The sequence below is a fragment of the Spea bombifrons genome, chromosome 5, assembly GCF_027358695.1.
Source record: "Spea bombifrons isolate aSpeBom1 chromosome 5, aSpeBom1.2.pri, whole genome shotgun sequence".
NCBI classification, from domain to species: domain Eukaryota; kingdom Metazoa; phylum Chordata; class Amphibia; order Anura; family Pelobatidae; genus Spea; species Spea bombifrons.
Window position 1 is genome coordinate 19,774,860 of NC_071091.1, and position 20,377 is coordinate 19,795,236.

Consider the following 20,377-nt stretch of genomic DNA (forward strand, 5'->3'; position numbering starts at 1 on the left):
AGTTTTCACCAGACTAGTTTAAGCTGATCTATTTTACTGTGAGACACATGAATTGCTAGTTTCCTCGTAAAACTCACCTGCACTGGGAAAGTCATCAGACGACCATAGGGTACAGTACTTATTTCATTCACACTGGATGTTTGCAGTCAGTAGCTTTGGTCCCAAGGATTTAGTTTTGGCTGCTCGAGAGCACTTTCCCTCACTACGTTGACTTAAGATTTGTTTGAATTCATGCTGTATGGAAATCTCTTGCCTATTTTTTAGCAGGTGTGAGAGGATAGAGGCTCCTTCTGTTGCAGTCCATTGCCATTTTTGAACTAATTTATCTGAGTGGTTGCAGCACAAGTAAGGTTTCTGTTTCCTAGTCGTCTACTGCTCTAAAGAACCTAAAAGTAATTTGTTTATTTCAGAGGAAATGGAAACCAGTCAGCGATGACAGATTTATTGGTTAAGTGGACATCACTTGTTTTTTCGTTTTATGCTCTGCAGGCAGAATTATAACCACACCATAAGTGTTCCTGGATTTGATGGTATATTAGAAGTGAGCTGGATATACATAACATGAATATATAAAACACTTCCACGATGTCATTCACTACTACTGCATGTGTAATAAGTGTAGTGACCTGTCAATTATTCGGGAAGTGAAGTCATGATTAAAGGCAATGCAGATGTCTATCAATGTAACAGGTCTGAGAAACCGAATGAGTGGTTTAGCATATGATTGACATCTATAGACCAACAACAATAGATGGGTCGGAGGCCTGGATGAAATGAAGTTTGACTTTACGGAGATTGCGGTAGATGAATGAAACAGCCATCGAGCAGAAGTAGTAGAGGCTAATACAGGGAAGGAATACAAATATGTATGGAATAAGGTATCCTGAATCTAAGATGAGACCAAGGAATGATTAAGGCATAATACATTAGGACAAACAGGCAGACTAGATGAGACAAATTGCTTCTTATTGGTTATCAATTTCTCTGTTTCCAAGTTTTAATTATTACTTTCAAATTCTAATAATTGAATGAATTATGAACAGCTATGAGAAGGAATTAAGAGTCTCGGACGTTGCGTTAAATATGTTAAAGGCATTGCTGAACTTCCGGTTCAGATTTAGGGGCAGATACTTTATGATCGTAGCAACACTTGATAACTCTGTCATTCTAGAAGTAAAGGTTATGGGCATTCCTACATTGATCCTGTTATAATCCTGTTGCACGTAATGCTTCTGTACAACTTAGCGGTTCCAAAAACCAATAAAGGCTGGGAGCCTTAGATGTCATTACACAAATCATAATGGCGGATACGTTTTAAATAATTCACACTGGGATCAAAGGAGCACTTTCCTAATATTTAAGCATTAACAGCTCCTCCCTATGTATTTTCATAAAATAGCATTTTTTGTAATGTAGCATTATTTTATTTTCCCCCCAAAAAACGTTATATTTCTATCCCAGCATTTAATTGATTGTTTTAAAAAAGGATAATATAACTGACCTTAAAATTTTGCCACGTAGAATATAATGATACATTATAACGAGTTCCCTCTATCCATGGATGATTTGGAGACCATATTTTTGCACTTCATTGTCAGTTGTTATTGAGATACAAATATGGTATATTTACAGAAGTAGTAAGTATGGCTAAATTAGATTAGAATAATGATTCTAGAATGGAGCATTGATAACATGTATATCCTAGCTATTAAGTACCTAGAAGAAGAAGAAGAGTGAGGCTTTACGCAGGCTCCTGTGTTCTGCACAGAGTGGACATCAAGAGGGCATATGAGGTCATTTGTTGAATGGATCGCTAGCTGTCAGCAGAATAATAAATACCCTTGGAGCATATTGCTGACATCTGTTAAATGTCCAAATTACAGTTTGACATAGTTGGCCCCATGCAGTCATTTACGTTTCAATAATACTTTTATATTAACAATAAAATGATGTCACGAAAACAAAATGCATCTATTACTATTTGATGGTTCTAGCTTTTAAGTTTGTCTTTTAAGTTTAAATAAAAAGTTTACCAAGATATTCCTTGTTTGTAAAGAAGGAGAGTAAAGAGAGTAAAAACTCGCCTAAAGGAGTCAATTGCTTATTGTACAGCAGTTCTATAATATTTATTATATATATATATATATATATATAATATAAATTATAGAAAAATAATACCTTGAAATAATTATATGCAGGTTCTTCCACTTTTTTGTCAGCCATTCTAATAAAGCAAATTTCTTTTCCCCACAAAAAATATATAAATATATATATATATATATATATATATATATATATATAAGTTTATATAAGTTTATATAAGTCATTGAATTTGTATTTATTTATTTATTCTTGCTTTAACCCTTTGCGGGTTGTTGCATTGTAATCGCTTGAAGCAACGTAATCAAGTTAAATAAGACGGGGGTTATTGGCGGGGGTTATTGGCACGGCAGTGTCTCAAATAAAAACATCCCCGTAAAATAACAGAGCAGCAAGGCCTTTTTATTGTGGATGTTGTGCTGTAATTACCAGATCCACATACAAGAATGGAATTTATCAATTTCGGCATCTGGGGCAGACATTTTATTCCTGCTGTTTCAGGTTCAAAACCTTCTGCCAAGTATTATATTTACAATCCTGTGACTAATGTTCTGTTTTATATATAAGACACTTTATTAAAACACTTGTTATACTAGCACAGATGCAAGCATGTTTTTTAATTTTCTTCTACATATACATTTATACAATACTATATGCAGTATATTTTTGCTATACAAAATTCAATATATATATATATATATATATATATATATATATATATATATATATATATATATATATATATATATATATATATATATATATACTGTATGTGTGTGTGCATGCCTAAAGCCCAATATATACCTGTAAATACCTAGCCTCCTATTTCTGGAGACACTGCTTAGTTTATTGAGTATTAGGTGCAGGGCAGATCCTTGCCAAAACAGCAAGAAGCCCCTTTGTTGCCCCACATATGCACATAGCATGAACATTGTTGTGCTGGTCTCCCACACATTGTTGAGCTTTAATACATTGGGACATTTTCTGGGGTGACTGCTGCCCTATGCCTAGCCACCTTCTGGTATGACCACCTGTGATAAAGTGTTCATTTGTGATAGCGTTGGCCTTAGAATAAGCCATATTAACCTAAGACGTGGCAGCAGATTGCCACGAGATCCATTTGCTGCCTCAATGCATTCTTCATTGTGCTTATGTGGAACCATGACTTTATGTCTCATTTTAGATAAGGTTTTTTATACAAAAAGCAGATTTGTCTGTTCAAGAATATGTAAAAAAAAAAAATAAAGAAAAATTGGCATTTACTTTTATATGGAATACTCTTAACTATAAGCACAGACAGTGTGTAAACAGAGATAGAATGGGAAAATTGCTTATTTTAGTCTATTTACTCAAAAGTGTCTTGAATTAACATCAAAATAATGATACTAGGAACAAAGCAATACATTTGTATTGGTCTTGGTTTGTGGATGAATTGCTAACACATTTTTCCAAAAACTACAACATATTCTCTGCCAAATAATAGAGGTGTTAGCCAAATGATGATTTACAATGAGCTGTAAACACCAATCTAAGATTACGTATGCTAATTAGAAAAATCTACCCTGTGGATGACAAATTCGTACTTAATAAAATCTAAAATTATTTTTGCAAGTTGCACAAACGTAAATATGGAAAGTCATTTTAAGGGAAAGTCCCAGGGAAAAATATTTTTTTTGGACATTACATTGGTGTAGTGTAGCATTCAAGGAAATTGAGCTTTGTTTCAGATTGTTAAACTAAACATGTTATTATAGACATCCATGTGATTTTTGGGTGATATCCACTACATTGAGCTGATGCTTGTCCTACAAACGTAAGACGCTTATGCTAATGAAGTCTTGCTTATGCTAATGAAGTCCCTTGTGGACTCCTTTCTTCTTAAGCAGTCGTCCCATTCAGACTGAGAAATTCTGTTGCTTTCCACAAGGCAGCATGATTAGGATTTAGTAGCTAGTATGTTTGGGCTAAGAAGCAGTGCTAAAACATATACATAAAGCATATATACACTTGTCAAAAATATTGTATTTTACGATAGATAAAGAGAATAATTACTTTGAAAGGGAACTATAGCACAATATTTTAAAAGCTGTTACTTTTCATAGTATTAAACAAAACTGAAAATGTGTTATTCTGTAGACCGTTACACACAATTGCTGGCGCTAGTAATGTTCCTGCTTAATTTCAAGAAATCTTGGCACTGTATTTGATTAAAAAAATACATTAGCAAATATATTGGGGGAAACAATTTCCTAATTTGTCTTTGTTGATTTGGGTATACAGTACCTTATGGGATGTAAAGGTCTGCATAGATTGTTAGTGATACTAAGCAAGGCAGTATTCACTGCAATGGAATCTTATTGATCGATGCTTAAAGGACTCATATTTGAAAAGTGTATTGTATCTCTAAACTGTATTGTATTGTATCTTTAAAATTATATTGTTAATTTGAATGTTATTGTTAAATCTCCGTTCTGCCCTTTGTATTGTTATTGAACCTCTTGGCGCTCTATAAATGAAGTGTAGTAACAGTAGATTTTAATATCAACCTAAGAATACAGTTTTTTATTCCAGTGTTGTAGTATCAATAAGCATTGCCATATTTCAAACAACTTGCAGTACTGACGTTGATTGAATGTATGAATTTATAATTAAACCATTCATTAATTCCACATCTATACCACACACCGCATTATAGAGTATATTCTATATTTTGGTTGTAGCTTTTTGTAGATTTTCATAGATAAAGAAAAAAAGATTGATATTATTGATGTGTTCTGTAAATTGGTAATTTAAGTGTTACTAATGGCGGCTTATTCTCCATAGAGTTGGTTTGACATCTTTAAACACTTGGATGAGGTCTTAGGTCCAGTGTGAGAATCTAAAGCATAAGTTTAGTACATTGCAACAGCTATGATGGGACAGGAACCCTCCCATGGGATAATCTTTAGCACTGATATTTCTCAAAGACCACGTCCTTTCCAGCTTCCATTTTCCAGGAAAACTATATCCCGAATTCAAATTGCTCTTAAATGAATGAACATTTTGTTACATGTGTAAATTTTGCTGTAATATTTTCCATACCATGACAGAACTATAATATACTTAAGATGGAGTGTGCTGTTTTTGTAACAGACTAGGGGAAGTCATATGTCTTTGCACTAATCACTTCCTGAGCACTTTGTCAAGAGAGGACTGTTTTAAGACACAACAGGAAATGAGGAAGTATTGGTTGTCTTCTGGAAAAAAATAGCACATGAAATATAAAATGAATTCAAATCTCTGTACCTGGTCTTCATGAGTCTTAAGATTATGATTTATGGCAGTGTCATGAGGACAGTGAGAAAAAGGTGTGGGTTGTCGAGTAGCACTCTAGGTGCAGTAATTTGCGTATGAATTCGTGATAGTGACATCACTAAGCTTGAAATAGTTTGAAACATTCAAAATTCAGTCAGGCAGAATAGCAAACTATAGTCCTACATATGAATGTTTAGAAACATAGAAAGTAAAGGCAGATAAGAACCATTCAACCCATCTAGTTTCCCCAACCTCTGAATACTTTCTATATATAACTCATAGTGGCATTAGATATTTTTGTCTAATTCTTATTATGTAATTTATAGAACTATCATTGCATGCTTGTCCTTGGTATACATTTTTGTTTTACTTTATTATTTAATTTTTAGTACGTTTTTTTTATGTGTTGTTTCAAGATATAAAAATAAATAATAACCTTTCAAATAAAGTAAAAATGTGACAATACAAGCAAAATTACAGTTTCCAGACTACATGTCCTGGCATCCAATTCAAGAAAGAATGAATGGATTATAGTATTAATTACTTTCTGAGCTATAAGCCCAGCACAGCACTAACATTAATACAAACATCCCCAAAGCTAATGCAATTTCTAGAAGAATAATAGCTGCCTGATGAGCTTCTGAAATTCTTAATTCATCCAATGAAGGTGGTAAGATTATCCGGCTATTGACAACATAGTTTGTTAGCAAAAAATGAGGGATAAAAAGGCTACTTGGCAACACTAGTTCCTAGAAATAATGCCCAAACTTGTATAGAAACAGTAATTGTTCTAGATCCTCATACCGGGTATTCTCTTACGCTTTATATACTAAAGACATGAAAAAATCGGTAGAAAAATATATGATGAGATCATGATCTCGATTCCTCAAATAAGAAGCATTCCTATTATCAAAAAGCAGGATTTAGAACAAATTAAATGTCCTTTCCTGTAGATCATTCATATGATCTATGTTGGGTTGCCTCACGAGTGACCCACCTGGCTGCAGACCTCGGGTTTCTTTGCTGAATGTGTAGGTGGCACCACTTTTGTTGTCAACCTATTCCAAGCAACCTACTCTACTCAATATAACCATGTAACAGACAGAAAAAAAATTTTTTTACCAGAAAGCCCCAAGCAATTTTTAAATTTGAAATAGTATCATAAAGCAATAAATGCAGTTAGTTCATAGGTTATTAAACAGTTTAATTGACATTAAATGTGATATTAGGCCTCTGGGGGGAAAAAACCCTTGTGGGCTGCTTGTTTCATAAAGTTTTTATATATATTCCTGAGAATTTAGACTTTCATTGAACCATTAAAGCAACAAACACTGCTCCCCAGCCCCCCAAAAATATCACCGCAGAACCAAAAATGAAAGGGTCGAATTGCTGTAGCTGCTGAATAAAAGACAATCTATCATTAGCCATGATTAACCGTGTTTGTCTTGGTAGTGTGAGAGATTTCCAAATAATATTTTAACCAACTTGCATAAAATGGCATGCCTTTATAGTTTTGGGGTCGAGACTTCGGTTGAGTGTGTTTGTCACTGTGCACATTCTGTATCCACAACTCTTGATTTGTCCTTAAAACTGGTAGTAAATACTAAAAAACTCATATACTTGTAATTATTGTTAGTTATATCCTCGAATAAAAAACTGTTGCTTCTGTTCAAGCTTCTAAGCGTTTTTACAAATGTCGGCAGTACTGTAGAGAAAATCCCAGCAGTTTTTCAATGATGAAATAATCGATTAGATTGTTAAAAGGTTTGATGAAAAATACGTAGTTTTGAGTTTGTTAGCCTTAAGTTGTGCTTTGGTGTTGACATGAAAATAGAAAATGCAAATATATAATTAGGTTCATAGATTTTAGTTCTTTTACTTATTTAGCAAATGTGCCTCCGCCGCAATACATAATTAATTAGAATCGTAAGCTTTTAAATGTATACAACATAGTTAAAACTAAAAGAAGAGGGAAAAAAACTACCCGTTCCAAGCCCGTCGGTAGCACCAAAGTTTTGTATATGAATTGAAAAAATGTAAACCACTTCTAAAAATGGTTCATTTGCATGAGAAATGTAATTCTAAATAATGCAGAAATCAAAAATAAAACAAAACATTCAATAACTTATTCTGAATTGAATAAATGATTGGCCTTTGTGTATATATTGGTGCAATACACAGTTTCATGTTATAATGTTTGATACACTAGTGCAAATACACTTTAAATATATATTTATTTATTCGTTCATATTTCTAAGTCAACTGAAGGGGCGCACGGGGATTAACAATGAATAACTAAGACAAAAAGCACTGTTGGACCCTATGCAGTACTTATAGATTGTGTGAGCTCTTTGTAAAATGTCTCAGCATACAGAGTTAATTAGATTTTCCAAAACTGATAAGAGTAAGCAGTAGTTTTAGGCACTGAAGTCCACCGAACTAATACGTAGCAGCTCACAAGCTGTTAGTACCCAATAACTTGAGCATTCGTGTTCATTTATTAAAGTTGTATCATCTATATTCATAAAACAAACATGAAAAAGAGCATATTGGCATATTAAAAAAATATATCTCTCACTATGTATCTACATATCTGTACATATATTTAGTTTATGCAGATATAATTATAAAATACCATCATTTTATCAATTATATATATATATATATATACATATATATATATATATATATATATATGGCTTCACCCATTTACATTAGATATACATCTATATAGATAGATAGATAGATAGATAGATAGATAGATAGATAGATAGATAGATAGATAGATAGATAGATAGATAGATAGATAATAAATATATTAAAAAAACAAACAAACCTGCTGTACTAAATGAGTCTTTGCACAGAGGGTTTTTTTTGTATTAGTATTAATTTGACCACTAAACTGTAAATGTCCGGTGATATACAAGTAAGTAGTCTGGTCCACAGTAAAACTAACCTTGATCCTATACAATGTCAGAATGCTTTACTTTCATCACATTTTTGGAGGATGATGTTGTTTGATTGAATAAAACATTTCCTTTTCCTTGTTGGCTCAGTTTGCAGAGAGAGGAATTAAGTTAGAAGCAAAGTAATTAAAAAATAATTAGTACGTTTTGAGTCAATAGAATTTATGACTTAAAGTGAATGCTGTAAAAGTATTAATATAGAAACATAGAATGTGTCAGCAGATAAGAACCATTCGGTCCGTCTGGTCTGCCCAATTTCTGAATACTTTTCTCTAGATAGCCTTATAAATATTCTATGCATGGTTAAACTCCTTCACTATATCGACCTCTACCACTTTTGCTGGAAGACTATCCCGTACAGCCACTATCCTCACAGTAAAGTCATATTTTCTGATGTTACTTTTAAATCTTTGCCCCTTTAATTTAAGACTATGTCCACTCGCTGTGGTAGTTTCGCTTTTTTTAAAAATATACCCTCACTCTTTATTGTGTTGATTCCCTTAATGTATTAAATGTTTCTGCCATATCCTCCTGTCACGTCTTTCTTCCAGACTATATTTCTTAAGATCCTTTAACCTTTCCTGGTAAGGTTTATCCTGTAATCCATGAACCATTTTTGTATCTGTTCTCTGAACTCTCTCCAACATTTCTATATCCTTCTGGAGATACGGTCTCCAGTACTGTACACAATACTCCAAGTGAGGTCTCACCAGTGATCTGTACAACGGCATGAGCTCTTCCCTCTTCCTACTGCTGATACCTCTCGCTATACAACCAAGCATTCTGCCAGCATTACCTGCTGCTCTACTACATTGCCTGCCTACCTTTAAATCCTCAGAAATAATTACCCCTAAATCCCTTTCCTCACACGCTGAGGTTAGGACAGTATCAAATATTCTATACTCTGCCCTTGGGTTTTTATGCCCCAGGTGCATTACTTTGCATTTATCCACATTAAATGCCAATTGGCACAGCTCTGACCATTTTTCCAGTTTACCGAAATCATTTGCTATTTGTCTTATTCCTACAGGAACATCGACCCTGTTGCAAATGTCTAAAAAGACATACCTTCCCATCATGACTTTCTGCAGTATCACAAATAAAAATGGAGAATGCATTGAAAATCAAGCACTGAAACAGTTTATTGGTTTATTTGGTAAGGTTGTCAAAGGCCAGACCTACATTTTTATGCAAAGGACTTTTTTTTTATAAGAAGTCCTTCTCCATAAATGTAATTAATAAAAAAATATGTATGTAATAAATATTAAAGCTATAAGGGAAAAAATACAAAAAAAGAGAAATCTACCATTTGTGGGATTTTGGACACATCAAACTATAATAAAGTTACATTTTCAGAATGATAATTTTGGTAAAAAATAATGTACCCGGTTATTAAGATAATATACTTAATATACTTAAATCAATTATTAAACAGGCCAGGAAATGTAAGTATAGAGGTTTTCTATACATGATCTTCTTGCGTTCTAAATCATCTCCAGTATATTATTAAAGTTTCAATCAGTTGGCTGAATATTTTTCTAACCTCAAATTTATTCTTCCTTCCTCTTATTTCTGACCTTTACATGAAACCGCAATATACCTCAATATCTGGTACTGTATTTTACATCGGAGACCACAACCAAACACATTTTAGACAAAAAATAGGTAAACATTGTGTGACAGCTGACTGAGAAACTTCATAATTAGAGCCATTACTAAATCTTCAAACATTATTACAGCAAAGGTTAAGCTAATACCCTGTTTTAGAGACACAGAACAAGTTGGTAATTGTCTTCACATTTGGTCAGATCACATTTTGAAAAAATTGTCCTAACCTTTTGCTAAAAGCATTCACTGGAGCAAATCCCACAATCTCACAACGCAATATGGATTTTCTATTTATGATATTAAATCGCTCTCTTTTAGTCTTCAAAGAAATATATTAAATGCATAACATTTCCAGAAGTTTTACTCCTGGCTGCTCATTTCCTCTAATAAAAGACAAAATTACAGTTTTAGGAACCGAATCCAAAAGGTATCTTAAGCCAAATGAATGTCCTAATTTATAATTTATCATTTTGGCCAAAAAAGAGGAAATCATCTACGGCAGACTCTAGATCCAGTCTAAAATGGTTTCAAGCAGCTCTTAAAATTCAAAGTCCATTAAAGCTTTGGCTCGAGTTCTTTTGTAGTGCTAGACTTACCATAAACCTATAAACAAGCTACCGCAATAATAGTTATAAGCTAGTAAATAGCATTGCATGACAGTGAGTCACTATTACTTTGGAGAACTTTAATAGTAAAATAGCTATTAATATTTCGGAGAAATTGGTATAAGGATTATAGGAAAATCGGTGTCCAATATTGCATTTGTATTTTGTGTTTTATCAAATTGTGTTTTTTTTATTAAAGACCTCATTTTCCATGTGTAATCATGGTAATCTCCCTAGAAGGCTAGGGTGCCAACGGCCGTTATGGAAGAATGCATTCAAAGCCCATAATACACACTTCATGGTACCGGGCAATGCCACTGACACTGCCAACTGACAGATGTTACAAAACGAGGAGCATATTTTCTAAGAATAAAAAAAAAATCTCCTCAGATTTTATAAAAGTACGGTTAAAGAACACAAACCCAGTTTCTATGAAAAAAGAAAATTACTGTATCTTTAATAGAAATAGAATTTGACAGATAAGAAGCATTCAGCCGGTCTAGTCTGCCACAGTGTGTTAACATTTTTAAGAGATTTTAGTAAAATTTAAGATATATTTGAAATAACTACAATGGAATCGATCACCTCCCCACCTCTCAATTCATGCAGCGTTACACAAACATAAATCAGGTATAATCCGGCAGACAGTATCTTAATACGCATCTGCAAATCTCTTCTCAAAATGGAAAATAAAAAATGTTAATAGAACATATGGATGAATTTTACTGATATACAGCCAGGATCATTCAGCGCCACTATCTTTATTATGTAACTCTAGTGCTACAAAGTGTATAAGCAAACGTGGACAAACGAAACATTTTTAGAGGTATGTGTCAATCTAAATGACACATATATACAAAACAGGCCTGTATGTAAAAAGTCTCGTGTGTTACTTACTAGGACTACAAGTTGTTAATTGGCATGTGTGGCAGGTATGTGAATTTTCTGAACAGATGCAGGCATTCTGATTGTGGATCTTTGGGAAGAATTTAATTACATGTGCATCGCTTCTAATGCTAAAAAAGACGACAAGCTTTTCTTTTCCAAATAACGGTTGAGAAAGAATAAGAGCCTCAAATTAATGTTGTGACAGCAACCCGGGGTGAATTTCCAGCAGGTGCAAGAAACTGAAGTTTAAGACCTTGTGTTTTTACTTAAGGTGAAGAGGATTAAGCCGGAGTACTTCTTAATGCTATTAGTTACAGGGAAGGGATCCAAAAGCAGGGCTAGGATAGTTCTGCCACCCGATCTAGCTGATGGGTCATTTAGGTAAATTTCTGAAAATATAGTGTTTTACCTTTTGTACCTTTTCAGTAACGCCAGCATGATAAATTCCAATCTCGACAAACTAAAATATACACAGTATGTGTCCTAGTACATATCAGACGTGTCCTAGTGCCTCTCACTATTTATTGTTGTTATTAATAACATTAATGCCAACAATAGCAACGAACCAACTTTTGGTTGACAAAAACGATAATGGCAGTAAATGTGCAAGTTAAATAACTTAATGTCAAATAGAATTAGGGACACATTCCCTAAGTAATGAAAAGGTGGAGAGTGAAAGTTATGTTTCAAACATGTATGTTATTCTAAGGAGTCTGTATACCATCTTGAACAGGGGGTTGCATGGAATAACATTGGAATTTCCACCCTCCAACTATTCACCTCTTAGTAAATCTGCCTCATGCTGTGAAGTAGACACCCCCTTCTGAGCGCCAGATGGGAACACAAGACTTTACAAAGCAATATGGGCACACCTCTTTGGCATTCAAAGTACAAGCCGTAAAATTCGAAGGTAGTTTTCTTTGACAGATTTCACACCCTATCAATTTATGTTGTTGGTGTCGTTGGTAGTGTTAGTGATCAGGCACTACAGTTTGTTATCATTTTTATTCTGCAAACTATAGTCTGTTTGTACGCCGAACTACTGTCACTGTTTTTGACATGGCTAGTACCTTCACTAAACGTATCTCAATATCATTTTAAGTAAATACGTGTGAATACAATGCGGTTTGGGTCATTTTATAAGGGCCAGGACTGAGTTGAAGTTTTAGCTTTTTACAATAATTATCGATCATGAACCATAACTTTGCCAAATAACTTACTTTGTACTGTCGATAATGTCCTCGTACCCCAAACTACCAATCAAAACAAATATCCACCATTATTTATCATACTTCTTATAAAACACACCTGGCAATTTACAAAGAATCAGCACTTTTAAGTTTAGAGGAAAAAAAGCTTTTGCAAAGTATTTATTTACGTCTGGGGTGTAAATCAAAGGGGGGGATGTTTTTGGATTTTTTTTTAAGTCATAGATTACGCAATTAAAAGTATAAAATAATATTTCAAACAATCCAATTCATCCAGCCGCATCCTTCCTTGGGTCTGAATATGCAGCAATAAGTAATTGACGTGCCACAACTGAGTGTACGGACAGGCAAACGCTTGCGCAATTTCTGTCTTTCTCAGCACACTTTACATTTGCAGAATTACCCCAGGGGAGCTATAATTATAATTGAGTGATTCGTTGATTAAATGGATTGATGTTTGTTCTTCTATCGCCGTGAAACAATTCAAAGTATGAAGAAAGCGCATTCTTGTTAATAGCATTAGTTGTGTTTCAATTACCATTTTCCAGTTTTGTGCTTTTTTTTTTTTAAACAAACACGGACTGTGCCCACAGACGTAGTTCACAAGCAATCCTAACTCATTTTTGTGTCTTATTTGGTATTTGTAGGTACTCAGCCTTTTCCCAGATGCTTGCTGTCTGAAAATATTTGCATAACATCATGAATTCCCAATGCTTAAATCATCGAGTACAAATGTCCAACTTAATAAGAAGTTTATTCTGCCTCGTATTTTTTTTGGTTCAGGAAATGCTGTTTATAAAGGCTTGAAGTCACAAATGGTAATGTTATTTTTACTGATTAGGTATAAATACCTAACCCTCTGTGTTGTTGTATAGAGCTGGCGTGAAAAAACGACAATTACTACAATGCTAATAAAACAGAAAAAAAGACAAATGTCTAGCTGTAAAGATCCTTCCTTTGAAGTGCTTGCTTTAGAACATTGCTTGCTTTAGAACATTGCTTGCTTTAGAATCTCATTACTCATTATGTCTAATTATCTATGTGATAAAATCTACGGGCTTCAGAAGCCGTGAAATGTTATATTTATATATACAAAACATATAGCATCAGGAAAGCTGTGTTATATTTACAGTATATAACGTGGCAACTCTTAAAAGTATCGAGCAGTTAGAAATAGTTTATGCAAGAAAAAATTATTATTGTGGTTCTTTAAAAGCTGAAGCAGTAATCAAACAATTAGATTTTGTTTACGGTAACTTACCTATTTACCTGTATGTGTGTGTTTGTCTTAGCAGCAATTGAGGCTGCTAATATTTTATTACCAATAGATTATTTTATCTCATTTATGAAAAAGAATATTATGTTTTGTTAAATATTGTAAAATATGTAAAATGTAAAATATTGCATAAAGACGTAACAGAACAAAATACTTTACACTCAAGCGTTGAAAAACTGTGCGTGTTTAACTGCTACAAAATGAAATAAGACCGTTATGTTGCCAATGACAACCCATGTTAATGTGTCAACAACAAATGCACATTTTCATACCCGTAAAAAATGTAATTCTGACACTAGTGATGCTTTCTAGTAATAAAATAATAAGAAAAAAAACTTTTAGAATTACAGTGCATGTAATTATCATTAATTTATGCTGCCAACATTTTTTAAATGCAGAACTAACCAATGACTAACCGATAAAGTAAATCAAAACCCACCCATAGTATTATACAGATATCAAATATTAAAATTGCATATTAACAAACTAAGAGAAATAAATACACCAAAATTACTTTTTGGAATGGGCTCAATTATTATTATTATTAAGTGGACAATGTTTAAAGGCTGCAATCTTCCAAAAAAAAAAAAAGTATTTTAGTCATTAGAAAAAAATATCAGTTAAAAGTTACCTTAGTAACCCTGCCCATGTTCGTAACTTGAGTGGAAAAGCTATTAAGCAGGGCATGTGCTCAGATCGCAGGGCATGTGCTCAGATCCTAGGGTATTTGAGTTAGTATGCTAACATATATGTACATTATGGAACATCTATATGTATATTTGGACACCTGCGCTATATGAACTAATCATCCTAACATTAAATATGATCTACGATATCATATATGATAACGTTCCTCAACTTAAAATAAAGTAAACCCTTCTTATTCTGTAGCTAAGTTGCACTTTTAGTTGTTTCTTCGGCACTTCATTTCTTATGATGAATTAAAAGCTGAAAATTCTATGTTCAGCTTATTGGCGTACGAGTTTAGTAGTAAGGTCTTCGCTATATTTATGAAGAAAAAAAAACTTTTACAGTCAGAAAAAAAGAATTAGTACATATTTATTGTGTTGGGTAACAAAAATCTACTCTTTATTGTGTAAAAGTTATACTAAAAAAGAAAAAGGTTCTTCCAGAGACGTAGTCTCCGTAGATAATATACATGTACGTACTTTTTTATTTGACGGACCGCTGTGTATGTGCCAATTAATGTAGCTATGGGGTGGATAGCATTTTATTTGTTAAGAAAAATCCATTTGAAATCGTATTCTTTTTTAAATAGACTATAAAATCTAATCAGGCTTATCCAGATTACTTTCTATGCGAGGGGGCAAATAAACCTGCCCGACTAACATTACTGAATATTTTAGAATCCTAGGTGAGTGGGTCAAAATAACCACCGTGGCATTCTTTAAGACAGCTTGCACATGTGTTTTCTGGGTTAATAATCATTTCCAAGCAGAGTCTGAGCTTAAAAGTAAATTAGTGGACCCATTATATTTAATTGACGACAAGGGTGAATATCACAAATTCATAATTACCTACTTGTAGCATCACTGTATTTTTATGCCCTACAGGGACCAGATTATATTACAATTTCAGCAATGCTTTTTAATAAACCCAAAGGAAATTGTAAGACAGAGGTTTTTCCATTCTGTCTGTCCTCTCTTAATTAGAGTATATATCCAGTGTCAACCTATGCTATCTGACAGCTGTGTCAAAGTTTCTGCTATTACTTTAACTCCCATAAACATTTTATTACGATTGTCCAAGCTGTAATAAACTGTAGAAGTTATTTCTACGTAAAAAAAAAAAAGCATTGCCAGTTAACATTGGACATATATACGTCTAGCACAAGAACCTTTAAATATCTTTATTTTTTATTTGAAAATAATAAAATAATAAACTGTGTGCATCATTTTATATTCATAATTGCACCAATATTAAAAATGATATATATATATATATATACTATAATTTACACAAACAATTATATTAATTTCATTGTATTATATTTATTTTAGTCATAAGTAGGAGGTTAACTAGGTTGATTGCGCATGTGCACGTTGTTGGGACACCTGTATTGGTAGTTTCATATCTTTTGCACTCTGATTCATAATTAGTGATTTTTCATATAGGTCTACCAGCAAATCTAATCATAATTAAAAAAAAACAACCAACTTGGTACAAAATAAGCAATGATGGAAGTAAACAGAAAAATAGTAGGGCCGACCTATCATAGGAGTAGTTAATCGACCTCGCGGGTCCTCATTATTCTTCCCTTTCGGGTTGTTAGGCTGACAGTTTTGAAAATGGTGACCATTACGATTTGGCTTTTAAGGACGGCTTAATCTTTTATATCCAACAGTCTGATCCATGTGGCAGCTTCTGTCGGCTACGGTAACATCAAGTCATTTGGAAGTGTGACGCATTCAAAAAAAGCTTTGCACGTTATTCAGTTAATCTATCTCTAATCAAATCTCTAATCACTAATTAGTATGTAATCAAACAATTAGCAGACTGCCACAGTTATTGACGTGGTATGTATGACCTGGAAAACCTGTTGTATTTTTGGCCCCGTGGCCAGGTTTGGACCCCTTGATCTAATAAGTACGTTTCTTTGAAAACCAAGAAGTAATTATAACCAATTTATTAATTCAGATTAAACTTAAAGAATTTGAAAGCATTAAAAGCAGTAATAAAAGGTATATATAGCTTTGCATGTTTGTGTATCTCCATAACCATATATTTAAACATTGCAAGAAAAGTGAGCATTTGGAAATCTGGCGTATGTGGCTTTAGAGTCATTGACTTGTCAAAGTCGTTGGCTGACAATTTACCCTAATCGTCAAGAGCATATTTCCACTTGAAGACAAATGGTCAAGATATGCTAAAACTTAAGGGGGATTCTCAGCATCACAGATGTTCGTAGCTTACATCATCATTCGCTTGCTTAATTAACCCCTTGATTTGCAGAGCAGTGTGAAATACATTGAGTGGCATATACTGAGATGTTACAAGATTCGAACCTTTAATCACAATCTCCCCAGGTTTTGTGCTATTCTCTAAAACCTGTGCAAGAATGCAGATCAGACTCCTTTTCTTGTAATGCATACATTTTGTAAACCAGCAAAGACTATAAGGATTAAAGTTTATCAGACTGCATTTAGCCAGCTCATTTGGCAATTAAAATGTTAAAGACCATTAATCTTCTGAGAGTTCATTGTAATTTCTGCACTTTCTGGAAATTAAATGATATCCTTAGATAACCCTGACACTGAAATATAAATAAGATAGATATAGTTGGGGAAAAAGGGAAAAAATGTCAGTTACTTTATATCTAGAAATGTATCTCTGCTTTACTAACAGTTTATGACATATTTAACATACTTTATGACATATTAATATTTATGAGTGACTACAGGGTCTCATCCATAACAGTACACTGCACTTGAGCAGTAGGAACATTTTTCCTCAATGGTAAACACCTAGCTTAATGAAGCAGGTAACTGAAGAGATAATCAGGTACTGTAAATGAATATTCATTTTAACCAGCAGATTTTAAGAAAAGTCAATGTACTTGTCAGGGCTAAAAGGGTAAGCCCTGCGGCAAACATTTCTTGGCCCCTTAGGCAGTAGCAGGGTTAAAAGTAGGCAAAGCTATTAATAATGAGCCCCACTTTTTTTTTTCCAGTTTACTAGAAATGTGATCATGGAAACGGACATCACATTTCGACATCCAAAAAAAAAATGTCTTGCGTAACTTTACATATATATATATATATATATATATATATATATATATATTCTGAAAGTTCTTTTAAAACACGTTGTAGGGAATATGTATAATTAATATAAAGTAAGGTGCGTTAATGAATGACATATCTAGAACTTGTATCCCACGCACAGTTTAAAAACTTAAACGTAAAACATTTTCATGTGTTGTAAAATGACTCGATCTAGTGGCCAAAAACCCTTCAACATGTACTGTGTAACGGTTTTATCGATCCGTTAACAAGCTGTGTGCCAGTGTGAAATGGAAATCATGCCCTAGCAGGTTTATATAACCTATATGCTGTGAAAGTTTGTTCTTTTCCACTCCAGCATCAAACTACCGCTACCAAAAGCTTATTAAGCTTAGAGCACATGTGTGCGATTGCATCTGAAAAAGAGAACCGTGCAGAGGTTGCTCGAATGACATGCTAGCCTACTGAAAGTTATCACAGCCTAACATGTACTGTGCAAGTGCGGAAAGCTTTTTAGAAGGTGCTGCAGCTCACTCTTACCTGAACTGTCACTTTTTCTTTTCCCACTTCGCTTCTCTGTGTCTGCAGGGGAGAGGGTCTGCCTTCCATAGTCCCCTGTCACACACGCTGCACCAGGAGAGTTGTTAGTGCCCAGGCTAGAGGTGTTTGAACATAAAATAGGTGGGCTGTTTCCTAGGTCTGGAGGTCCGGATTCCTGCTGTAAGCAAAGACTGTGTCTAGCGGAGGCAGGAGAAGAGGACATCTGAGGAATGTGCCAATTAGATTGCAAATTTTGGTGGTGCTGTTGTTGGTGATGGTGGTGGTGATGATGGTGATGGTGGTGCCCTCTGTGATGCTGGTTCCCAAACATGCCCTCCTCATTTGGATAGCCAGCAATTATGCACGAGGGAGAAGAAGAAGACAAGTCAGGATAGGACATATGGTCGGATCTTCCATGCAGGGCAATTGAAGATTGGGTAAAGTGGTGCAATCCTTGCGAGGTGGCATGAGGGCTGCGCAGGCAGCCAAAGAGTGTGTGTTCCATGGCATGCAAGTTTCAAGTTGCAGACAGGAGAGTTAGCAAGGATTAAACTCCACAAGGCTGTCACTTTTCACTGTAAAATGATATTTTTCCCAAACAGTAACGGCACACTTTCAGTACAGATCAGATAATCCAGGTCTTCAGCCTGGTGGCCAGTCTCCTTTGCTTAAGCAGCGTACTCTGACCAAGATGAGCTTTCTCAGAGCTACTCAGATGTCAAGAGTAGGAGAGGTTAAAGCCAACAGAAGGTGGTCCCAAGGAACTGCTTTAAGGGGGAAACAGCTAAGAGAGGATATAAATAGTGTGTAATGTGAGCAGGGGGCCGGCTTAGCAACACAGTACTGACCACAAACTCTCTCCCAAACTTTTTGCAGTCACAGATCCTTCCAATTCGCAACTGCATCATTGCATTGTCCTTATAAAACTCAAAAGCGATACGACCATTAATAACAGATTTTAAACACTGGGACAGAGACCGTAGTGGGTTTGTTTTTTGTTACCTTGTTCTATGACAAACTGCCCAAGTTCAACTTCTTACAAAGGCGACAATTTGAGATATCACACACAGTAAAAATAATTCAAAGCAGCGCTCTATATAACTTGTTTATGTGGCCTATGCGGTTTATGTAAACACAGTTAGTCCGGGGTTAATGTTTTTATAAACACAGATTTAGCCAGATGAGAGCCGTTGCCTAGAGGCTCTGATATGAGCAATCTGATAAGGTGGCAAATAAAAGACTGCTGCTTGCAAGACAAACACCTCTTCTAATTATTATTATTATGAGATGAAATTCCAAAAGCAATCATATTCACGCCGTGCTATTAGTGAGACCTTATACCATTACACACATTATAGACACTATAAGTTTGTTGGAGCACATCGGCACTGAGCTGTTGGGTCTCCTATTAAACTACCAAATATAATAACTGTTTTATTATTAGATATTTGACACTAAATATAAATATGAATTTTAGCTTCATATTAACAGCAACAAGTTTTTTTTTTCATTAAAACAATACTATATGTTATAATCTGTATGATAAAACACATAAAATGTGTAGATTAATATGATCAAAAGGAGATTCTATTGCTTCGCCATTTCTTTGGATCTACAAGAACATATAATACTTCCCTAACCTACTGTTCTTACTTATTAAGGCAGGAAATTTTCTGGAAACAAACTTGGCACTACGTGTCCTTAATCCTTAATTATGTTTTAACCCATCAAGTGCCTGAGGAGTGAGTAGAACAACCATATACGAAGACAGGACGCTGACTCTTCTGTGCTCATCTGTTTAAAAACCAAACAAGCTGGTGTTAGTGAAGCACTGCTCGGGACATTATTGTTATCTAAGGTTTAATTGTTATTAACTATTTTAATGAAGAAAATACAGAAATGTACTACAATATTAGACAACTGATTTTGATAGACAACTGACATTTTGTGAAATGTTTTTAAAACATGTTTTTCAACACAAGATGTGTAAAAAAAAAGATTAATAATGTTGTATTAAAATATTTACTCTCTAATATAAATATAACTATAAACCAGGTAAATGGGGCAAATGTCCGGACCGGTGCCTTATAGTGCCTTATAATAACAACCACCCTCCCCTGGACGACATTATATGGTATTGGGGAGGGGG

General features: G+C 34.2%; 1 protein-coding gene across 1 annotated transcript in view; it reads right to left on the bottom strand.

Annotated features, from left to right (window-relative positions):
* Positions 1 to 18,933, bottom strand: part of MEOX2 (mesenchyme homeobox 2) — a 36,216-nt gene extending 17,283 nt beyond the window's left edge. Inside the window, exon 1 of the mRNA XM_053467993.1 lies at positions 18,229 to 18,933. Coding sequence (XP_053323968.1) covers positions 18,229 to 18,733 — 505 coding nt within the window. The 5' untranslated portion in view covers positions 18,734 to 18,933. The remainder of the gene's footprint in view (positions 1 to 18,228) is intronic.
* Between the last annotated feature and the right edge of the window lie 1,444 nt (positions 18,934 to 20,377).